Here is a 22,500-nt window from a genome sequence, read left to right on the forward strand (position 1 = left end):
GAGGTCATCTCCACGTCTGTGGAAGCTCTGCTGCGCTTCTTCAGGGGCTTACAGGAGTCTGAGATCTCACTGGCTCCTACACACATACACACAGAGGCACGCACACGCACACACACAGGTTACAGAGAGAGAGACAGGCAGACAGGAGGTTACAGACAGAGACAGACCGACAGACACACACACACAGACACACACACACACAGACACACAGACAGACAGACAGACAGACAGACAGATTACAGATCCACAGACAAATACTGAGATGTAGCGAGTGTTATACGGCAGGGTTCCTTAGATTTAATACTTTTTAAGACTTTTTTAATGCCACTCGGAATGACATTTAAGACCAACTTCACAATAACCAAAATTGGAGAAAATGGATGGAATGGATGATGGTGATGGATGAAGGTTCCCACTCCATGTTGGTAGTCAAACTTTAGCTTTCTGTAAAGTAACTTTATCTTATGCTTCACAAGCCATTGCTGGCCTTGGGGTTAGCCAACTCTAACATTAGCTAGGCTAGCTAACGTTAGCTAGTACTAAACCTTTTGAATTATACCATATCAGAATATCATACAGCTACGAAATTATCTAAAACACAGCTAGCTGACAAGCACGCCATACCTAGCTACTAGCCTAGGTGCTGGGACTGAAACTGAACAAAGCTAAACTTAATGTTAGCTTGTGAGCTAGATATAGCATAGTCTACAGCCAAACGGGGGCGTTCAATAGTTGCTAGCTGCCTTGTTGGCTAGCTAGCTTCTTAAGGCTTAAGCTAGCCAGCTAACTTTAGTCTAGCTATTCTATTTAACGCCCGTTTGGAAGTAGAAAATTTCCTGTCATCTTTATCGTCGATGCACCAATACTTTCCAATAAATGATTATTAGCGCATTGTGTCTGACTGTATTCAACTAGCTTGGCTATGTATTCAAACAAAACCTATCTACCTTTGAGCCCCAACTAGCTCAAATGAAAACATTTACTTTGGAAGAGATGGCCAAGTAGCCTACTCTAGGCCTAATCTGTCCTTTGTTTACTTTTGAGCCATGGCATGATTTGGCTGGCGCGCGGGGGCGGGATGGAAAAAAATACTGGGAGAATCAAAAACCTGGTTTTGATTTCGAAGTTGAAAGCTCACTTTGATTTTGAATTGAAATCGTGACACCCAAATCCTACTTCCCATGTCTTAGCAATTTTAAGACTTTTGAAAGATTAATTAAAGACATTTTAATACCAATGAAGGCCTTATGTTAAGATGAATGAATGAATTGAATGCCTTTTAAGACTTTTTAAGGATCCACGGGAGGCCTGTATAAGATCTAGACTTGTGGCTATTGTACCTTTCTGTGATCCTGTCCTCAACATGGTCTCAGGAGCCATCTCAGCCTACAGAGAGAGAGAGATAGAGAGAGAGAGAGAGAGACACGCACGCGCACGCACGCACACACGCGCACACGCGCACACGCGCACACACGCACACACGCACACACGCACACACGCACACACACAGGCAGAGATATACAGAGAGGGACAGAGAGAAGGGAGAAAGAAAGACAAGATAGGGAGGAAGCAAGTAAGAGAGATAAAACAGACAATGAGAGAAAGATAAGAGATGGAGACAGATAGACAGAGAGACAGAGAAACAGAAAGATAGAGAAACCGAGAGAGAGAGAGAGAGAGAGACAGAGACAGAGAGGCTTTTAGGTTGTAGGTAATGGTGATCTCTTCAGTCTATAGCAGTATTGTTGTGTAATAGCAGTGTTGTTATTGTACCTGTTCCTTTTTGGTTTTCTTCTTGGGGACGGGTTCTCCTCCTCTCTCTGACTCTGACCTGCTCCTCACTGACCTTCGCTGCTGCTTACGCTCCTGAGAACCTGCACACACACCACATGCACACACACAAACACACACCCACCACAAACACACACCACACACACCACATGCACGCACACACACCACACGCGCACACACACACACACACACGCACACCACACGCACACACACACCACACGCACACACCACACATGAACAAATTATTATTCACAGGAAGACAATTACATTGTAGCCAAATAACCCGTAGGTCAGTAATTCCCTTAATATAACTCTGAATCAGAAAAGACTCCTGTCTCTTTCCACCAGGGTGACGGTAATAGAGAGAGACTCAAACGTTGGTGAAAAATGAGATGTGTTTTAAAGACAAGACAGAGCAGGAATGTAAGAAAGGCACTTCCCGTTGACCTGCAGGGGAATCAGATAAATGCAGAGGATTCAGGAGGAGAAGAAAGGTGTGTCTAACCCTGACACGTCTGACTGCTCTGGCAGAGGAGCTCAACCAGTTTTACCAGAGATTTGATTCCCATGGTTTTGGTGATGACCTAGCCAACTTTAGAGTTGCTTCAGAAGGTAGTCAGATCCTGTTTGATGAAATGGACGTCTGGAGAAATCGAACAGACAAATGTGAGGAAATGTCCTGGGCCTGACACCATCATGGCCGCCTGCTTAGGTTCTGTGTCCTTGTGTGAGATTTTCACTTTTCCAGCTCTTTATCACAGAATAAAGTTCCCGTGTTATGGAAAGAATCCATGGTTGTTCCACCACACTCATCTTCAGTGATGTATTTTTAACTTTTAGAACAAAACATTCTCTATGTGTCTCTCTATGTGTTAAACACAGACTTTATTTTCAACATTTGTCTCAAATCCCATTAATTTTTTCTAAATGCTATTGCATACACACTTTAACAAAGGACTGACTGGACTCTTAGTGCTTTGATAACTCATTGCAACTTTATTATGATGACATCTACTGTATATTATGTCTTTTATTTATCTATTTAATGATGTGTATTAGTTGCATGGACTACTGTTTGCAAACAAAATTGCCCCTCAGGCACAATAAAGACTATCCAACACACGCACATCTCGGGTTAAACACCTGAATGACGTAATGTCACATTCATCCATCCATATATCCCTCCCTCCATCTATCCCTCCATCCATCCATCTATCTATCTCTCCATCCATCCATCCCTCCATCTATCCCTCCATCCATCCATCTATCCCTCTCTCCATCCATCCATCCCTCTCTCCCTCCATCCATCCCTCTCTCCATCCATCCCTCCAGGGCGTACCAGAGGGGCTGCTGCTGGGGGACCCAGGAGAGGAGGTGTGCTCGCTGGGCTGCAGCCCTCCCTCTTCACTCCTCCGACTGGCAGGAGAGCCCCTCCTCTCCTCCTCCTCCTCCTCATCCCCCTCCTCCTCCCCCTCCTCCTCCGGACTGGGCTCAGGCTTCACCCCACAGCCCTGCTGGAGAGGAGGAACGCACATTAGCAAGGCTAGAGGGTTAGGGTTAGCACAGGTTGACTAGTGGGTTAGGGTTAGCAAGGCTATAGGTTTAGCACAGGTAAGCAAGGCTAGTGGGCTAGTTGGTCAGCGTTAGAACAGGTTAGCAAGGCTAGTGGTCTAGTTGGTCAGGGTTAGCACAGGTTAGGAAGGCTAGTAGGTTAGGGTTAGCACAGGTAAGGAGGGCTAGTGATTTAGGGTTAGCACAGGTTAGCAAGGCTAGTTGGTTAGGGTTAGCACAGGTAAGCAAGGCTAGTGGGCTAGTTGGTCAGGGTTAGCACAAGTTAGCAAGGTTAGTTGGTTAGGGTTAGCACAGGTAAGCAGGGCTAGTGATTTAGGGTTAGCACAGGTTAGCAAGGCTCATTAATCAGGGTTAGCACAAGTTAGCAAGGCTAGTGTGGCTAGTTAAAGGGATAGTTCAGAGTTTTAGACATAGAGCCTCATTTAAGACCTACCCATAATGTTATTGACTGATGGAGAACATTTTCAGCTAATTTCACACAGTCTCTCGTTCCAACGTTAGCAGCATGCTAATGCTAGCGCAATCAAACCGAATCTTCTGCTCTTTGTTGTTGTCGTGAAGACCATAGTGCCGGCTGGTTACGTATCGCTCCACCTCCCCATTTACAGAGAGAGACAAATAGGTCTGAACAAACGAAAGGGTTCAACAATAGTTGGACTTCAAAAATGATGGTATAAAAACACAAATGAAGCTCCGACGACTGTCCTCATATTTGATTTGGGCGCACTGTGGAGTGTTTAAGTGAGTTTTCTTTGAATGTTAGCCAATTCGGTTTGATTGCACTAGCATTAGCATGGCGTGACTGCCCGAACGAGGGACAGCATGGAAATCAGCTTAAAATGTTCTCTGTCAATCAACGACATTATGGGTAAGTTGTAAATGAGGCATATCTCCATAATTCGGGAACTATCCCTTTAATGCTCCCATCTATAGAATAGGGAGGGAAAGTAATCTCATCGCCCCCTAGTGGTAGCGTTCCTAATGCCGAGAGAATGAATGGGATTTCTCATAGACACGTTGTTTGAAAAATTATATCTTGGTCGACACCGAAAAGTTAGTAGAATGCCTTAAACGGCAAATACTTGGGAGACAAACTTTATTGATTCTGGTGATCATAGTTGATTTTCAATCACAACTATGAACTTATGAAACTATTTTTCTTCAATTCCATTTACTTTGACTGGACGAATGGAGCAATTTCGAAAATTTGAAAGAAGGTGAAATACTGTTTGAAATTCTCACAGTTGGTAGATTATTAATGTAAAAACACAAACAAGTTTTTGTTTTGATAACTTCGCCGAAATGGTTTCGTAGTAAATATTAGAAAATCCAGTCTATGGGAGTTTACATTGAAACTCCTCTCCGATAGGAACAAATCCGCTAGGGGCGCATGTTTTCACTTTCCCTCCCTATAGATGACTGTAGTTGGCTACATACAGTTAGCATTCCCACCCACCTCTGGTGAACAATAGCCCAGGTCAGTCTGTCTTCCCTCTCCCTCGCCGCCCTCCTCCCTCTCTCTCTCCCTCTGGGGCGAGGGGGCGGCGGCCTTCCTCTGCAGCAGGGGCCAGTCACACTTAGTGATCTCCACGTTCAGCTTCTTCATGGTGATGGACAGAGGAAGCAGCTTCCTAGCCGCCGCTGTCTTCCACGCCCTCACCGGGGGAGGGGACTCCTGGGGCGCCCCCGCCTCGGACGAGGCCTCCCAGGCGGGGGGACTGACCTGGTCGGCGTCCCCCCCTCTCTGGTCCTTCTCTCCCTCCGCGGGGGTCTGGGTGCCGGCCGGCTCGTCTGCGTTGGGGACGCTGCACTGCCTGCGAGGCTGCTGCCGACGCGCCGGCGTGGTTGGCGTGGCTGTGGTCGTCTGGTCCCTGTCGGGCGACGTCACGCCCCCCACCTCCTCGCCCTTCCTGCTGGCGGAGCTGCTGGAGCGCTGCGTTCGTGGGCGGGCCGGGGCTTTCTTGGCGGGCGGCGGCGCATTGGGGTCGGGGTCCACGTAAATGAAGGTGTAGTTGTCGATGCGCTCCTGACGCGTCATCAGGAAGGCGTCCTCCGCGTGACCGACGCCCACCTCCCACTGAGCGCGCTCCCTCTGCGGGATTGGCTTCTGTAACTGGGGGGGAGGGACACAGCAGTGTGATTGGCTGATCTGGAGTTCTAATTACACAAATCTTTCCTTTTTTTAAATAAAAACAAGCAATACGATTGGTTACAGCTGTGTAGAGAAGCACATGTTTGTGACCTATACTATCACATTATCACAGATGTTACTTTTGGGTAGCTTGGGGCTGAGGAAGGGTGGGTTTTAGAGAATAGATTGATAAGTAGTTATTTGAATAACTCAAACAGGGCCAGGGGCTGTTCTCATGCTCCCTATCCGGAGGGAGGGTTAGGGTTAGGGTCTACCCCCGCTGGGCTCCCTAACCGGAGGGAGGGTTAGGGTTAGGGTCTACCCCCGCTGGGCTCCCTATCCGGAGGGAGGGTTAGGGTTATGGTGTACCCCCGCTGGGCTCCCTATCCGGAGGGAGGGTTAGGGTTAGGGTCTACCCCCGCTGGGCTCCCTATCCGGAGGGAGGGTTAGGGTTAGGGTCTACCCCCTCTGGGCTGTTCTCATGCTCCCTATCCGGAGGGAGGGTTAGGGTTAGGGTGTACCGCCGCTGGGCTCCCTATCCGGAGGGAGGGTTAGGGTGTACCCCCGCTGGGCTCCCTATCCGGAGGGAGGGTTAGGGTCTACCCCCTCTGGGCTGTTCTCATGCTCCCTATCCGGAGGGAGGGTTAGGGTTAGGGTGTACCCCCGCTGGGCTCCCTATCCGGAGGGAGGGTTAGGGTGTACCCCCACTGGGCTCCCCTGCTGTGCACCTTGTGTCTCTCGGCGGGGTTGGAGGTCTTGCGCAGCGTTTCGGCCTGCAGCTCGTCGAACTGGTGCTCGCCCTGGTACATGACCACGCGCTTCTCGTGGATCCACGCCCGCTCCGCCACGCTGCCGAAGAACTGCACGTGGTACTCCCTGTGACCTGCAGGGGCAGCGCAGGGCAGAGGATTGATTTTTTACACACAGAACTGTGAAAGACTTTTTTTTTTTTTTTAATTATAAAAAAAAAAATCAGCTTTTATTCTTTCTAGGCTACCGGTATTTTGATAGACCTGCATACCAAAAATGTGAATATTCTGACTCATCCCTAGTGTGTGTGTGTGAGTGTGTGTTAGCCCTTTACTTCTGGTGTGTATGACTACCAGTCTGTATAACTGTTTGTGTTGTGATGTAAGTGCATAGTGGAGTGCGTGCTTACATGCATGTATGTGTCTAGCCTAACTGTGTGTGTGTGTTTACATGCCGACCTGTGCATGTTTACATGTCCACCTGTATGCGTGAGTGTGTTAGTCCTTACCTCTGGTGTTGATGCGTGTGTGTGTGTGTGTGTGTGTGTGTGTGTCAGTCCTTACCTCTGGTGTTGATGCGTGTGTGTGTTATCCCTTACCTCTGGTGTTGATGTGTGTGTGTGTGTGTGTGTGTGTGTGTGTGTGTGATCCCTTACCTCTGGTGTTGATGCGTGTGTGTGTTATCCCTTACCTCTGGTGTTGATGTGTGTGTGTGTTAGGGCTGGGACTTTTGCTCAAAAATCATATTCGAAGTTCGTTTATTTATTAATAATAATATTCGAATATATTCGAATTATTATTAATAATATTTTTTACCATTAAATTCTTACAGAAAGACCTACCTAGGTTTTAAAATAAAGTTGTGCACATTCTGTCCACTAGTGGGCATTGTATCATAGGCAATATCGATAAGCAATGATGTTTTCAGAATGATTTTTTTATCAGATGTCTTAGTTATATCAAGATTAACTGCGAGGGGAGTCCCAGCCCAGCTGATAACCCTCCGTTGCGGGTTGGGGGGAAGCAACGGTCGGCTGGGATCCTGCCTCTCATAGTTAACCAGCAACTGGTCAGTGGACGGTACCAGGCAGCCTACGCTATGTCTGAATCAAAGAAGGTTATCAAACTAGCTGGCTAGGATCATTTAAGCATAACAATCCAACGGCTCCAACTCCCCCAAAAGAACCCCTCCACTGCACAAGCACCAACCCCAATAATAATAATAATAATAAGCACAAGCTACCGAGTGCAACGTTAGCCTTGCTAACGGAGATAATGCATTTGGAGGAGAGTTGCAGCTGGTGCTAAACGAGGCAAAGGAAGAATATTTTGTGGACTATTATCACATCCATTTCACAGTTGGGATTATACAGAAAGGTGAGGATCGAGCCTGTGTTGGATGACCAACTCAAATGCCTGGCTAGCTCAATATTGTTGTGAGCCGGAGCCCGTCGCTTTCACTGGATGACTCGTGAAGCATGCTTCATTTATCTCGCATACTAAACATGTTTTCGTGGAGTAGTACAGGTATGTACTAAATCGCATGTAGTAGGCGAGTTGCAGTATGTACTATATAGTATGTAATATGGACATTGGGACACGGCCCAAGCTCCTTGGTAAGGGCTGGGTAAGGGCGATCAACCTCCTTGTTTACATTTTTACTTGCTTACCGATTGGCTATTTGGATCCTGCCGTCACAGTCATACAACGACTATTTTTTAGTAACTAGTTAGTAGTTACTAGTTAAGACAACGCCTAAATTGCCGTGGTGCAACCGAAATTAGACACCAAACTAATATGCGACTAACTAGTAGCAACTAAGAGTTTAGTCAGTGTTTAGGCATGACTACATGCTTGGGTTTATGGTGCGTTCCAGGCAACCCGTAACTCGTGTTTTTCCGACGTCCTACACGTGAAAATGCTCTGGAATGGCAGTAGCCTACATCGATCTGTACGAGTTCACGGGTGGGAAGTTACGGGTTTGACTGCCATTCCAGAGCATTTTCACGTGTAGGAGGTCGGAAAAACACGAGTTACGGGTTGCCTGGAACGCGTGCTAACTAACGTCACCTCCTACAGGAGCCCAGGTGTCCAATAGCCTTGCTAATGAGCTCGCGATTGCAACTTCACCAGGCGTGAAAAACCCTCTGAATCTGAATCAAAAGCAACGTTTGCTAGCCAACACATTTACAAAAAATTATGCCTATAACAGGTTCGAATATTAAGGGCTGCCTAATATTCGTTCGAATACCAGTATTTCTGTCAATATTCGAATTATATTCGAATCCCGAAGTTCGGACTCCCAGCCCTAGTGTGTGTGTGTTATCCCTTACCTCTGCTGTTGATTTGTGTGTGTGTGTGTGTTAGTCCTTACCTCTGGTGTTGATGCGTGTGTGTGTGTGTGTGTGTGTGTTATCCCTTACCTCTGCTGTTGATTTGTGTGTGTGTGTGTGTTAGTCCTTACCTCTGGTGTTGATGTGTGTGTGTGTGTGTGTGTTAGTCCTTACCTCTGGTGTTGATGTGTGTGTGTGTGTGTTAGTCCTTACCTCTGGTGTTGATGTGTGTGTGTGTGAGTCCTTAACTCTGGTGTTGATGTGTGTGTGTGTGTGTGTGTGTTAGTCCTTACCTCTGGTGTTGGTGTGTGTGTGTGTGTGTTAGTCCTTACCTCTGGTGTTGATATGTGTGTGTGTGTGTGTGTGTTAGTCCTTACCTCTGGTGTTGATGCGTGTGTGTGTGTGTGTTAGTCCTTACCTCTGGTGTTGATGCGCGTGTGTGTGTGTTAGTCCTTACCTCTGGTGTTGATGCGTGTGTGTGTGTGTGTTAGTCCTTACCTCTGGTGTTGATGCGTGTGTGTGTTAGTCCTTACCTCTGGTGTTGATGTGTGTGTGTGTGTTAGTCCTTACCTCTGGTGTTGATGTGTGTGTGTGTGTTAGTCCTTACCTCTGGTGTTGATGTGTGTGTGTGTGTGTGTGTGTGTGTGTGTGTGTGTGTGTGTGTTAGTCCTTACCTCTGGTGTTGATGTATGTGTGTGTGTGTGTGTTAGTCCTTACCTCTGGTGTTGATGCGTGTGTGTGTGTGTTAGTCCTTTCCTCTGGTGTTGATGCGTGTGTGTGTGTGTTAGTCCTTACCTCTGGTGTTGATGTGTGTGTGCGTGTGTGTTAGTCCTTACCTCTGGTGTTGATGTGTGTGTGTGTGTGTGTTAGTCCTTACCTCTGGTGTTGATGCGTGTGTGGACGTTCATCTGGGGGTCGCAGGACACCATGCAGGGCCACCAGGGGTAGGTGCCCACCTTGGACCACACCAGGTCCCCCACCACAAACTCCTTACAGAACCCTGTGGTCTGGATCACAGACGCATGCTGCTGCCTCTGAACCTACAGAGAATACACACACACACACACACACACAAGAACACACATACACACGAGAACACACACAAGAGAACACATACACTCCATCTAGTTACCCATTGGCTGCGGTCTGACAAGGAGCACCTGACGCACGCTACATCCTCCTAGAGTGGAGGTAAACCTACGCTAGTCTCGGGCTCAGTTTGGGGGGAGGTGTTGGGGAGCCTCTCTGGCTGCGCCGGGCCCAGGGCCTGGTCCTCGGGCCGGGCCTGGAGGTCCGCTGCCTGGGGCGGGCCGGCCTCCGTCTGGGGCTGCTCCGGACCAGACGCCTGCTCCAGCAGCCGGGAGCTCTTTTTCCTCCTCTCCTTCTTCCTCTCGTGTCTGCGGCACGCCTGGGACGCCTCGCCGCTCTCTGACTCCTGCACGGCGCCGACGGACAGAACAACACGGAGGCGCCGTTTCAGTGAAGGGATAATAAAGCATTCCATGTGACTGCTGCTGAACAACGCGCACGCGCAGACGAAGCGCATCACTTCTGAGGACCCGCGCCCGCGTGGTGGCGGCCATCTTTTATACGTATAGTAAAAAAAACAAGTGGCCTTAAGCCATAACGAGTCAGGCGTTAAACAAACAAAAAAATGTTACTTCCCAACGTGGAGGTGTAATAATAATGAAAACATTGCTGAGTTGAACAGAAAGCATGTTTAACTGGGGGCGTTTGCGTTCGGCATTCCCTGTCTCAGACCTGGTCAAATACAGGAGCTAATACTATGTTTGAGGTACGCTGCTTTACAGATATGTGTAAGTTTGTGCTTTTGGGACTGGGTTCCATTTGTTCCATCGTACCAGGTTAATCTAAATCAAACTTACCCCGAGCGATGACAACATCTGCAGATAAACATAGTCTCCGTACCGGGGCTGAGCATGGCCTGAGCACTGAGCGATTGGCCGCCCTAGGCAAAATAACGACAGTGCACCCCCGACAAGTTGTTGAGCTGGGGGGGGGCTAGCGGACAATTGCGATTGAAGATTTGTTGAGCAGGGGGGGGGGGGAGGGGTGCTAGCAGAGATTTGTGCGCCCCTAGTGCCTCGGCGCCCTAGGCAATTGCCTTGTATGCCAAGTGCATGCATCCCCCTGCCTGAGCACGGCCGTACCTGTAGCTCCTGCAGCAGGTCTCCACAGAGCGCCGACTCAAACAGCTCCCGGCCGTTCTGGTACGTCTTGATGATCTTCAGCTTGATCTCTGGAGAGCTGGTCTTCTTCAGAGCCCCGCCGGGGGGCGCGGGGGCGTTGCAGGGGGCGTGCGTGGATGGCGTACTGTCCAGCAGGGAGGGGGGAGGGGAGGTGGAGGGCAGGAGCAGCGGCGGTGGAGGGGGGAGGAGGTGGGACATGAGGTGAGGCGGAGGGGGGAGGAGGTGCTGGGCGGGCAGCGGGGGCGGGCTGTGGGGGCGGGGCGGCGGCGGGTGGGCGTGGTAGTGGTGCGGGTGGTGGTGGGCGTGGTGGTGGGGGGGGAGGTGGGGGAGGTGCGAGGGGGGCGGCGGCGGGGGAGACGGCGGTTTCTCCTGGAGGACGGAGGCCCTTAGGACCGTCCCCTCCCCCGGCAGCAGGCAGTGCTCGCCCCCGTACGCCCGCATGGCGCCGTACCCGTTGGCTGAGCCGTTGGGGAACTGCGGGTACATGGAGAACTTGGCCTGCGGCTCGTACAGGCCCAGCCCCTGGGGCGGCGGGTAGCCGTTGGACACCGGGGGCATGTCCTCGGATGCCGAGGGCGGGTAAGAGAACTCCAGGGCGGCGTCGTAGGCGGGGCCTCCTCCGTCCTCGCCCGCATCGCTGCCCGCGTCGTAGGCCCCGTCCTGCCGGATGTTGGCCGAGTCAATGAGCTGAGGGGGTTGCTGAATTGTGTTTCCCATGATCCCTTGCATGAAAGAGAAGGAGAAATCCATTGTTCTGCTCCTGCATCCTTAACTGTCCTTTTCTCTGACTGGACCTGGGGGGGGCAGAGAGATCAGGAGAGGAGAGTGTAGAGGAGAGATGAGGAGAGGAGACAGAGCGTAGAGGAGAGATGAGGAGAGGACCAGAGTGTAGAGGATAGATGAGGAGCGGAGACAGAGCGTAGAGGAGAGATGAGGAGAGGACACAGAGCGTAGAGGAGAGATGAGGAGAGGACACAGAGTGTAGAGGAGAGATGAGGAGAGGAGACAGTGTAGAGGAGAGATGAGGAGAGGAGACAGTGTAGAGGAGAGATCAAGAGGAGACAGTGTAGAAGAGAGATCAGGAGAGGGGTTGAGAGAAAAAGAGAGAGGAGAGGATGAGAGGGCAGGACAGGAGAGGAACAAGAGAGGGGGATGTCAGTGGTGCATGATTGGTGGCTGAAAAGCGTCTGTGTACTCTGCTGAAACTGTACAGATTTCACATCAGCACTGTTTAGGAAGTATATAGGCCTAGGCCTATGCTGGGTGCCAGTGGGTTCGCTCCGACTGTAAACCACTGACCCTCCGATGAGTGAGGTGAGGAGCTGGGAAGCTGCAGTTACAGGCTCAAGTTTCATCTTTCTCACAGAGCTGTTTGTGGTTGTGGACTGATGATCTCATCAATGCGTGATACAGTCTATATTTAGAGTGTATTTCAGTCACACTCAGACAGTCAGGTAGACCTAGTACACAGTGTCTGAATAACAGGCCATGGAGGGGTCAAGGGTTAAAAATGAACCCCTTTTAATGTCTTTAATTATTTTGTTTGCCTTCAAACCACCAGGGACGTGTGTCCCTTTAGTGGAGTTTGAGGGAATGAAGTCTGGACTATATGACAAAATGTATCAAGTGTGATTTGATCGAAATGAACATTAAGTGTGATATGAATCTATGGATTATGGCCATCAATTTGACAAGATCTGACTCAGAAATATGTTGGCTATGTTTTGATGGATACGGGCACATGCCGTCACTGACTGCTAACCGCAGTTATTTATCGGAAACCTTTGCCGACAGTTTCAATATGACACACTTGAACATTAAAGAGGAAGACAAAGCAGAATTAAACATGTTTCCCTGAATGAATAACCGTCCGTTTACACTGCTGTGCTGCGATGTGGCTACGCTAGCATGATAGCCTTGTTGGCTAGCTACTGGAAGAGCTTACACAAAACTGACATATGTTACGAAATGTCGACAGCGTTGATAATTATAAACACGTAAAATAAGCTCGGGTGTTTTTCTCACATTCTGGGATATATGTAGTGTACACGTTTCTTCCAGTCCATGTAAATAAAATGCGTTAAGACATGAAACACAAAATGAAAAGCTAAGCTATGTCGCCAATATGGCTGCCTGTGCCCCTTTAAATCAAATTGTGTGGCGTGATTAATGTTTCACCACCGCGGCCGTTTGAAGAAAAGAGACAGAAAACAAAACAAGCGAATACTGGAGACGAAGCCTCGTGCCGATTGATCCTATATTGATCACTAACCATCCGCGAGCCGCAAACGACCGAGCAGCGCGAGAGATATGCTACAGAGTCGCGAGACGTAGTAAAATTAAATGTCATCAATACCTTCAGCGTGTCCCATTCTAAACACCTACACCGGATAACTGCGCTTCCTTTGGCAATCTATAAAAAAAAAAAAGATTAAATAAAATATATCTCGGAGTAATATTAGCCAAGGCCTGTTCGAATTTAACCCAGTCCAGTAACAGGAGGTTTACGGCCACCGTTTCTCCACGGCTTCTCTTCCTTGCCAGTAGAATCTAGAGGGGCCTGCTGCTATTTTCGCGGAATCTTGGGTGGATGTTGTGTATAAATCTCGCCCCCTGTGTACTTTAATTCCAGTGGCTCCCTCTTTCTCTGGCTATAACAAAAGCACCCTGCTTTGGGCCTGGTCGCTCTACGCTCAGCGCCAAATCACAAGCTCTCGATTGGTGAGGGTCACACAATCAGGCGCACATCGGGATGTGTAGTTTATTCTTGACAAGAAGCCCAGGAAGAAAAACATGTCACAGGATTTGTAGGCCATTATAATCACCAGCCTATAATTTGACTATGTTGAATTGGGTTTGATGCAGCCTACAGATTTTCACCCTTGTAAAATATAGACTGTGTGCCTGTTTTGAATTTCATATAGGCTACAAGAAGCATTTCACAGTATTTAGCCTAGCAACAATAGTATTAGGCGTAGTAATACTTGTATTGATTGTATTGAAATTGCACTGCTACAGCATCAAAAGACAACAAAGTAACACAGGCTAGAATAAAAATGTACAATAGATGCAACATATACAGAAATCCAAATTGATATCGGAATATTTGATTGTGATGAGAATGGTAATTAGTCATATCAGAAACACCTGTGTTTGTTTTCAGTTGTGTTTTCATGACCAGTAAACATCTGTGGTCTAAATGCCCTTTGCATGCCAGTGTCTATGAACTCTATGAGCCGCCATGTGGGCACTGACATTTAGCCTTTTCTGAAGCATTTGACAAGATTCATGATTCAAGACAACACATTTTGAATAGGTTGATGTTACTGCTATTTTCTTCTACAAGGCAACTACATGCCACATTATAATTGATAAATACTTCATAACTGATCACTGATTGAGTTGCGGGTCTTTGAAGTTGTGAAAACACGCAAATGACATGATCATACGGTCAGTGACGCGGAACGTAGGCCCCGCCCCCGTGTTCGGATTGGCTTTTACTGGGGGAAATAGCCTTCAGCCATTGGTGTTCAGCCCTGTCAGTCAGGACGTGTCCATCCTCGCCTGATCCGGCAAGCTTGTGTGACCTTTTCCCAGTGCAGCGACGCTGACGGTACCGAATGGGCAAGCTACGATAGAATTGGGGAACACGACGATTCTCCAAAAGAACACGCGTAATAAGCCCTTCGTAAATGGGGTTAATATCACAGAAGTCGTTATTTTCGTCGCACTTCTTCAACCAACCTTCTTCAGTGAATGGATTGTATGGTTTTCTTGTTACGGAACAGCCTTACGACGCCCAGTCAGTCGCCATAGGACCTTTAACGTGCGAGGTAGGCAAACGGTGGCGTCATTGGCAGGACGTCCATTTTCAGCAGAGTTAGCTAACTGCTAGCACTAGCACTAACTGGCTAGCTAGGCTGGTTAGCTAACTGGCTACCTAGGCTTGATGGCCAAATCAACACCCTCACTGTCTGTCTAGCTATCTGATCGGGCAGTTGAGTCACCCAGACACCAAGTTAGTCAACGTCAGCAAGTCTAACGTTGGTGCTGCTAGATCAACCTAGCTAGATAGCTAACCGGCTAGTTATTGTTAGCCAACGTTATTTGACACTATTCAACGCGAAAATGTTAGCTAGCTCGCGAATCCGTAACGTTAGCAGAATCGAAATGTCAGCAAAAATGCGTTGGCAGCACCAAGGGGACAGTATGTTGCTAGCCGGCTAAACTGCTCCATCATGTTTGGCTTGTCAACACAGTTTATTCGTGCAACTCTGACAGCCGGTGGAGACTGAGTCGGGAGACATGGGGAACGGAACGTGCTACCGTGTCTCCACTATACTGTCTGACATATCTTTCATTTTAAGTACAAAGCCAGTGATCAAAAGCCCTCTGAAATGTTTGAGTGTGATCAGAACACGGCAGGGACAGTGTGTACATGCTGCGCTGGTTTCGTAAAGTTACATATCCTAGCTATCCGCTGCCATTATATAATCACCGTCTGTCTAAAACGTAATTGATGGGGGCATGGAGTCACTTTCTGTGAGCTAGTAGCCTATAGGAGGCTAGTGGGTATTTCACACCGTGTCTGTGTTTTACGATCACCTCACCATTGTTTACTTCGCAGGAGGCCTCGATCTGCCGTTGTAATGGCAGTCTTCAGTCCGCAGGTTCTTCTGGCGGTGACGAGATCGAGGTAAGCAGCTACTAGAGAATGGATCACAGCTAGCTACTAACTACTAGCGTTATTCACAGTGGATTCATTGAAAACATGCACTTGGTACCATGGTCAGTCGGATGATTTAGACTCTCTTCGGGAAGTCAACCGGTGAACTCAGATAAGTGGGTTAGTTACATAAACAGTCTAGTCCTGTCAGCAGAGAGACACCATACCCTAGGCTGCCGTGTTTACATCATGAAAACTGTAATAAATGTACCTCTGTACTAATTTGAGAAAACCACAGAGCTGAAGTGTTGATGTTATATTATACAGTAGTTTAATCTACTCAACTGTAGACTTGGAGAAACCATACGTATCACAACATGAACATATCAATCAGAAACAGCTGCAGCAACTGATCAGTGTTGTATTCACTTCCTGCAGGGGATCTTACCTGCTTTCTAAGAGGCACAGCTGCTGCCCCCTCCCCCCCACCACGTACCTCCAGCTCCACCTGGAGTGTCCCGCCCGGCTGGCCGCCTTGCCCCCCCGCCGGCAGCCCCGCCCCGGCTACCCCCACTGCTCCCGGGCGCATGGCTCCGTCCGAGCCCACAGCGCCGCCCTGCTGGCCAGATCGCTACACAGCTCCTGCGTCTGGCTCCAGGACGCAAAGCAAGACCCCAAGCCACCTGCCGGTTCCACCCCAGCACAGGATGACCCCCCGGGGGCAGACAAAGACCCCGTTGCCCCTCCACCTCCGTCCCCACCCCCGTCCACCCCGGCCCCAGCTGCTGCTGCTCCCACGGTGGCCTCAACCACCGCAGCTGCCGCATCTCCACCTCCCGTCCAGGAGAGGGCGCTAGTGAGGAAATCCCTGGGCGGGAGGATAGTGGAGGAGTTGAAACACTACTACAACGGCTTCCGGCTGCTGGGGATCGACACCACGATCGCCGGGAGGATGGTCTGGAGACTGCTCCACGGACAGCTGCTCACACGCAGGGAGAGGAGGAGGGTAAGAGGATGCTTTGCTGAGGCACAGTAGCTTTGCATGTCCAGGACCGTCCCCCTCTCTGGGACACTGAAGTAAACTGATCTTGTTTCCTGCAGATTAGGATATTATCATATTCATAATTTGCGTTTGCACACAATATGACAACAAACAAGTCATGACATTGCACACAACACAACATAAAGACAAGGATTATCGTATAATGTTATGTATTATTGTATTTCAGAATATTATATTTAGTTTGTGATATCAACGTAGGTAGTAGAGGGGAAGGAGATGTTTTGGGTTGCAGGAGGCCGTTTATGTGGATCCCCATTAGTTGCTAGGAAGTAACAACTTCTCTTCCTGTGTTTCTCATAGCACACGAAGCGAACGATAATCATGCATAGGACACACAATAAAATCAAATAGACAGAAGACGTTATGAGGCAGGTCACTGATAAGGGTCTGAGCATCACTTTTGTAGTGGAGTTTCCCCGAGCTCTTTGAACCTGATCAGCTGCTGCTGGCCAGCAGTGGTCTGGAGCAGACTAGAGGCTGCCTTATCACTACTCCTCCACGTCACACGCGTAAACACTGATCTGACACTGAGCTGTAGGTGAGCTTTGTACTGTGTGTTGACACTGAGCAGTCTGCTGTGTACCTGCCCCCGAGGTCCGGTTATTACCACTCTGCACTGTTATTACCACTCAGCAGTGTTATTACCAGCTTGGTCTCAGCCTGGCCCCTGGAACGGCTGTAGCAGCAGACATACAGGAAGGCTCTGTTGCTTGTTTGAGCTGTAAGTGACAGTTGGTCACGTTTTATGACTCACGTTTTATGGCTCATCCCAAGGTGGTGTGTGGCTCCACCCGGTCACTCAGAGTGGCGTGACTGATTGTGGGTCTGTAGGGAATCCAGGTCAGCAGTGTTGGGTTTCTTTTTTCTTTTTTTTTTAAATATATTTTTAAGGCATTTCTGCTTTATTACTGTAGGGCAGTGTAGGTGACAGACAGGAAAGGTGGGAGAGAGAGAGAGAGAGAGGGGAAGACATGCAGCAAAGGGCATGGGCCGGATCCGAACCCACGCCACTGCAGAAAGGACTAGCCTTTATGGTACGCGCCCCAGCCCGTTGAGCTACCGGGGCGCCCCAGTGTTGGGTTTCTAGCAGGAAATACAGATCATCTTAAGGGGCACAGGGTATAGATCCATTGCACTTACTGTGGTGTCTTTGAAATCAACCCAGAGACGGCTGTGTGGGTTCTGTTGAAGGGCCAACCTTCTGAAGCATGTGGCTGTGTGGGTTCCGTTGAAGGGCCAACCTTCTGAAGCATGTGGCTGTGTGGGTTCCGTTGAAGGGCCAACCTTCTGAAGCATGTGGCTGTGTGGGTTCCGTTGAAGGGCCAACCTTCTGAAGCATGTGGCTGTGTGGGTTCTGTTGAAGGGCCAACCTTCTGAAGCATGTGGCTGTGTGGGTTCTGTTGAAGGGCCAACCTTCTGAAGCATGCGGCTGTGGCTGCTGAGAGGAACAGTGTGATGGTGTTGGAATGTGGAAGGATTGGATCCCTGGGGTCCCAGTGCCCACGTTGTGACCTGGGGAACAGAGAGCTCAGGGATAACTACTGTACCCTTACTCTAACAGGCTATACCTTGGACCGCTTTATGTAACCAGCACATTGTTGTCAGATTATTTGCGGGCCGGGGGCTGACTGTGACCGCTCAGACGTGTTGGTGTGGAGAACTACCAGGCGCCTGGGCACAAACTAGCCTTACTGGCTTAGCTGATCAGCCTTGTGTTCATGAAGTGTGAAATGAGAGAACATTATTTTGCAGCAAAGGAGTTGCATAGCCTACAGTTGTATAATAAGAGACTCGCTGTTTGTTTCTCACGCTGACTCAGAGTTTTTCTAGTTATGTCTTTGAGTCTCTTCCAGCGAAGGAAGTGAAAACCACGTGTTTCCTGTGAGAGCTGGTTCAGCCCTGGAAACACGCCTCTCCCCTCTGTGGGTTCAGACTACGAGGAACCTCCCTGTCTTTGTAGTAAACCGTCCCTAGATGACCCCCCGATCACCCTAGACTACAAGTGACCCCCGATCACCCTAGACTACAGACGACCCCCCGATCACCCCTAGACTACAGATGACCCCCGATCACCCTAGACTACAGATGACCCCCCAATCACCCCTAGACTACAGTTAACCCCCAGATCACCCCTAGACTACAGGTGACCCCCGATCACCCCTAGACTACAGGTGACCCCCCCCGATCACCCTAGACTACAAGTGACCCCCGATCACCCTAGACTACAGACGACCCCCCGATCACCCCTAGACTACAGATGACCCCCGATCACCCTAGACTACAGATGACCCCCCAATCACCCCTAGACTACAGTTAACCCCCAGATCACCCCTAGACTACAGGTGACCCCCGATCACCCCTAGACTACAGGTGACCCCCGATCACCCCTAGACTACAGGTGACCCCCGATCACCCCTAGACTACAGGTGACCCCCCCCGATCACCCTAGACTACAGGTGACCCCCCGATCACCCCTAGACTACAGTTAACCCCCAGATCACCCCTAGACTACAGGTGACCCCCGATCACCCTAGACTACAGGTGACCCCCAGATCACCCCTAGACTACAGGTGACCCCCGATCACCCCTAGACTACAGGTGACCCCCGATCACCCTAGACTACAGGTGACCCCCCGATCACCCTAGACTACAGGTGACCCCCGGATCACCCCTAGACTACAGGTGACCCCCCGATCACCCCTAGACTACAGGTGACCCCCGATCACCCCTAGACTACAGGTGACCCCCCGATCACCCCTAGACTACAGACGTTGAGCTGGGTGTTTCCATGGGGCCAGTCTGTGTCCAGTAACAGGTTGTATAGTCCCTAGGTACAAATACCTCTCAACTAGCTGCATAGCCTGTAATCAACCTGGTTCACATTGCTGTGCTGTGTAGCGAAGTCTGTGTTCTTCTGATTGATTGGTTGACTGATGAAAGGATGCGTCTACCACTCAATGACACACACACACACACACACACACACACCTAACACACACAGTGCCCTCTGCTATGTGAAAAGTAGACCATGGCAGGTCTATACTGAGCAGCAGGGCTATTTTAGGGGGACTGGCAGTGCTGTAGCACACATGCACAAACACACACACACACACACACACACTCAGCCAGTGGCTCACTGGGGGATTCCACAACACTAGTGGAGGGGAACCCAGAGAAGAGTCACCGCTGGTTCCACTCTCATATGGGCTGAGCCCTGGAGGCTAGGCCCTGGGACTAGAGCTGAGCCCTGGAGGCTAGTCTAGGCCCTGGGACTAGAGCTGTGCCCTGGAGGCTAGGCCCTGGGACTAGAGCTGAGCTCTGGAGGCTAGGCTAGGCCCTGGGACTAGAGCTGAGCCCTGGAGGCTAGTCTAGGCCCTGGGACTAGAGCTGTGCCCTGGAGGCTAGGCCCTGGGACTAGAGCTGAGCCCTGGAGGCTAGTCTAGGCCCTGGGACTAGAGCTGTGCCCTGGAGGCTAGGCCCTGGGACTAGAGCTGTGCCCTGGAGGCTAGGCCCTGGGACTAGAGCTGAGCTCTGGAGGCTAGGCCCTGGGACTAGAGCTGTGCCCTGGAGGCTAGGCCCTGGGACTAGAGCTGAGCTCTGGAGGCTAGGCTAGGCCCTGGGATTAGAGCTGAGCCCTGGAGGCTAGGCCCTTGGACTAGAGCTGAGCCCTGGAGGCTAGGCTAGGCCCTGGGATTAGAGCTGAGCCCTGGAGGCTAGGCCCTTGGACTAGAGCTGAGCCCTGGAGGCTAGGCCCTGAGACTAGAGCTGAGCCCTGGAGGCTAGGCCCTGGGACTAGAGCTGAGCCCTGGAGGCTAGGCCCTGAGACTAGAGCTGAGCCCTGGAGGCTAGGCTAGGCCCTGGGACTAGAGCGGAGCCCTGGAGGCTAGGCTAGGCCCTGGGACTAGAGCTGAGCCCTGGAGGCTAGGCTAGGCCCTGGGACTAGAGCTGAGCCTGGAGGCTAGGCCCTGGGACTAGAGCTGAGCCCTGGAGGCTAGGCCCTGGGACTAGAGCTGGGGGCTGGAGGTTGGGGCTAAATCCTGACTTCAGCCTGGAGGCCTGCATCATTCCATACTTTTTTAGGCAAGCAGTCTTATCAGACCATACAGCTTGTTGTATTTCTGTTCTAACTTCTCTCTCCCTCCCTCCTCTCTCCCTCCCCCTCTCTCTCCCTCCCTCCCTCTCTCCCCAGTTGATGAGGACGTGCGCTGACCTGTTCCGTCTGGTGCCCTTCATAGTGTTCATCATCGTTCCTTTCATGGAGTTCCTGCTCCCCGTCTTCCTCAAGCTCTTCCCAGAGATGCTGCCCTCCACCTTCGAGACGGAGACCAAGAAGGTACGTCCAGTCATGGCTACAGGTGGGGGGTCAACGTGCCCTGCACGGGAAACCAAACCTCCACCGCCAGACCAAAGAGGAGCTGGGGTTTTCTCAATCGCGGGCAGTGACAACATGAGTGTTTTACGGGCCAGCCTGTGAAGACGGGTTAAAGGTCACTGTGGAGCAGGGCTCTAAGGTGCGACCATTTTACTCGCATTTGTGACTAAAAATAGTTTTGTGCGATCAGAAAAAATAATTTAGGAGCACACTGTGCGAGTACTGTTTTCAACTATTTCACTCGCATTTTTTGCCTAAAATAAATCCATGCAAATTGGATCAAACTAGAGTCAAAGTTTCGCGCACCCGTATACAAAACTACAAGTCCAACAACTTATTTTATTTTTTATTACAAGTCCCACGACTGCAACCTGCAACGCGCAGAACTCTTGTATGACAGCTCAGCTGCCCTCACTCAAAAACGACTGTGCAGACGCCGGATGTCCCTGCCAGTAACGTTAACAAAATGAAGAAAAGAAGCCCATTCAATCGTATTTTACCTGGCAAAGTGGAACCAAGGAGAGAGAGGAATTCGGTGAGGCCCAGGGGGAGTCGAATCAATTGTCACTCAAAAATCGTTCTATTGATTAGATTAGATTCAACCTTGCACCATAGCAATTATTTTTCCTGAAATGCGTGTCATAACAATCCAATGACATGTTCCTTTGCATCTACATTAAACTAAGCTTTTCCACGGATATTAAAATTTTTGAATGATTATTTGCGAAGATATTGGGCTTTCTTCCCATGTTTTTTCACGGCACCGGCAGCTATGTTTCATATCCCTGCCTAAGTTTGCAAAGCATTGTGTGAGTTTTCATCTACCCCTCGGTTTCAAGTCAGCATCTGAAAACCCTCGTTTTGGAGGGCTGTTTGAACCTCCACTAGCCCTCGATATGCTCCCTAGCCCTAGAAGCTAAAAGGAATGGGACACAGTACCCTACGCGTGAACGCGCAAAATGTAGGTGTGGGGCCAAGGGCTAGGGCTAAGGGGGGTATTGGGATTGGGCCATAGTCTTCATTAGGACCAATGCACATGATGCAGTATGTGGGAATAGTATAGTCTTCATTAGGACCAATGCACATGATGAAGTGTGTGGGAATAGTATAGTCTTCATTAGGACCAATGCACATGATGAAGTGTGTGGGAATAGTATAGTCTTCATTAGGACCAATGCACATGATGCAGTATGTGGGAATAGTATAGTCTTCATTAGGACCAATGCACATGATGAAGTGTGTGGGAATAGTATAGTCTTCATTAGGACCAATGCACCTGATGAAGTATGTGGGAATAGTATAGTCTTCATTAGGACCAATGCACCTGATGAAGTGTGTGGGAATAGTATAGTAGGAGAGGATGAGAGCTCCTATGGTGAGCAGGTTATTATTGTTTATTGTTGTTGGCAGTAGGCCTAATGTGTGTGTTGCTAATAAAAATGTGTCATTTAAAATTTTTCGTTGCGCTCCTAAATTTATTTCTGTGCTCCTACATTTTTTCATTTAGGAGCACATGTGCTCCTAGTGAAAAATGTTAGCTTAGAGCCCTGTAGAGATGAGACACATCCTTCCTTCCTCTTCTCTGTGATGTGATCTCTGCTCTAACAGGGCTG

General features: G+C 49.6%; 2 protein-coding genes across 2 annotated transcripts in view; one reads left to right on the forward strand and one right to left on the reverse strand.

Annotated features, from left to right (window-relative positions):
• Positions 1 to 13,178, reverse strand: part of nsd3 (nuclear receptor binding SET domain protein 3) — a 65,520-nt gene extending 52,342 nt beyond the window's left edge. The window contains exons 1-10 of the mRNA XM_084440010.1: positions 13,143 to 13,178; positions 10,748 to 11,580; positions 9,778 to 10,011; positions 9,454 to 9,616; positions 6,223 to 6,377; positions 4,820 to 5,476; positions 3,131 to 3,302; positions 1,774 to 1,874; positions 1,341 to 1,386; positions 1 to 76 (exon numbers count right to left, since the gene is read on the reverse strand). The exon at positions 1 to 76 is cut by the window's left edge and continues 58 nt beyond it. Coding sequence (XP_084296136.1) covers positions 1 to 76; positions 1,341 to 1,386; positions 1,774 to 1,874; positions 3,131 to 3,302; positions 4,820 to 5,476; positions 6,223 to 6,377; positions 9,454 to 9,616; positions 9,778 to 10,011; positions 10,748 to 11,536 — 2,393 coding nt within the window. The 5' untranslated portion in view covers positions 11,537 to 11,580; positions 13,143 to 13,178. The remainder of the gene's footprint in view (positions 77 to 1,340; positions 1,387 to 1,773; positions 1,875 to 3,130; positions 3,303 to 4,819; positions 5,477 to 6,222; positions 6,378 to 9,453; positions 9,617 to 9,777; positions 10,012 to 10,747; positions 11,581 to 13,142) is intronic.
• Positions 13,179 to 14,406: 1,228 nt separating this feature from the next.
• The window catches only part of letm2 (leucine zipper-EF-hand containing transmembrane protein 2), a 16,851-nt gene continuing 8,757 nt past the window's right edge, over positions 14,407 to 22,500 (forward strand). The window contains exons 1-4 of the mRNA XM_084439405.1: positions 14,407 to 14,619; positions 15,414 to 15,482; positions 15,891 to 16,458; positions 20,705 to 20,848. Coding sequence (XP_084295531.1) covers positions 15,436 to 15,482; positions 15,891 to 16,458; positions 20,705 to 20,848 — 759 coding nt within the window. The 5' untranslated portion in view covers positions 14,407 to 14,619; positions 15,414 to 15,435. The remainder of the gene's footprint in view (positions 14,620 to 15,413; positions 15,483 to 15,890; positions 16,459 to 20,704; positions 20,849 to 22,500) is intronic.

This window comes from Borostomias antarcticus (assembly GCF_949987555.1).
Source record: "Borostomias antarcticus genome assembly, chromosome: 6".
Taxonomy (NCBI): Eukaryota; Metazoa; Chordata; class Actinopteri; order Stomiiformes; family Stomiidae; genus Borostomias; species Borostomias antarcticus.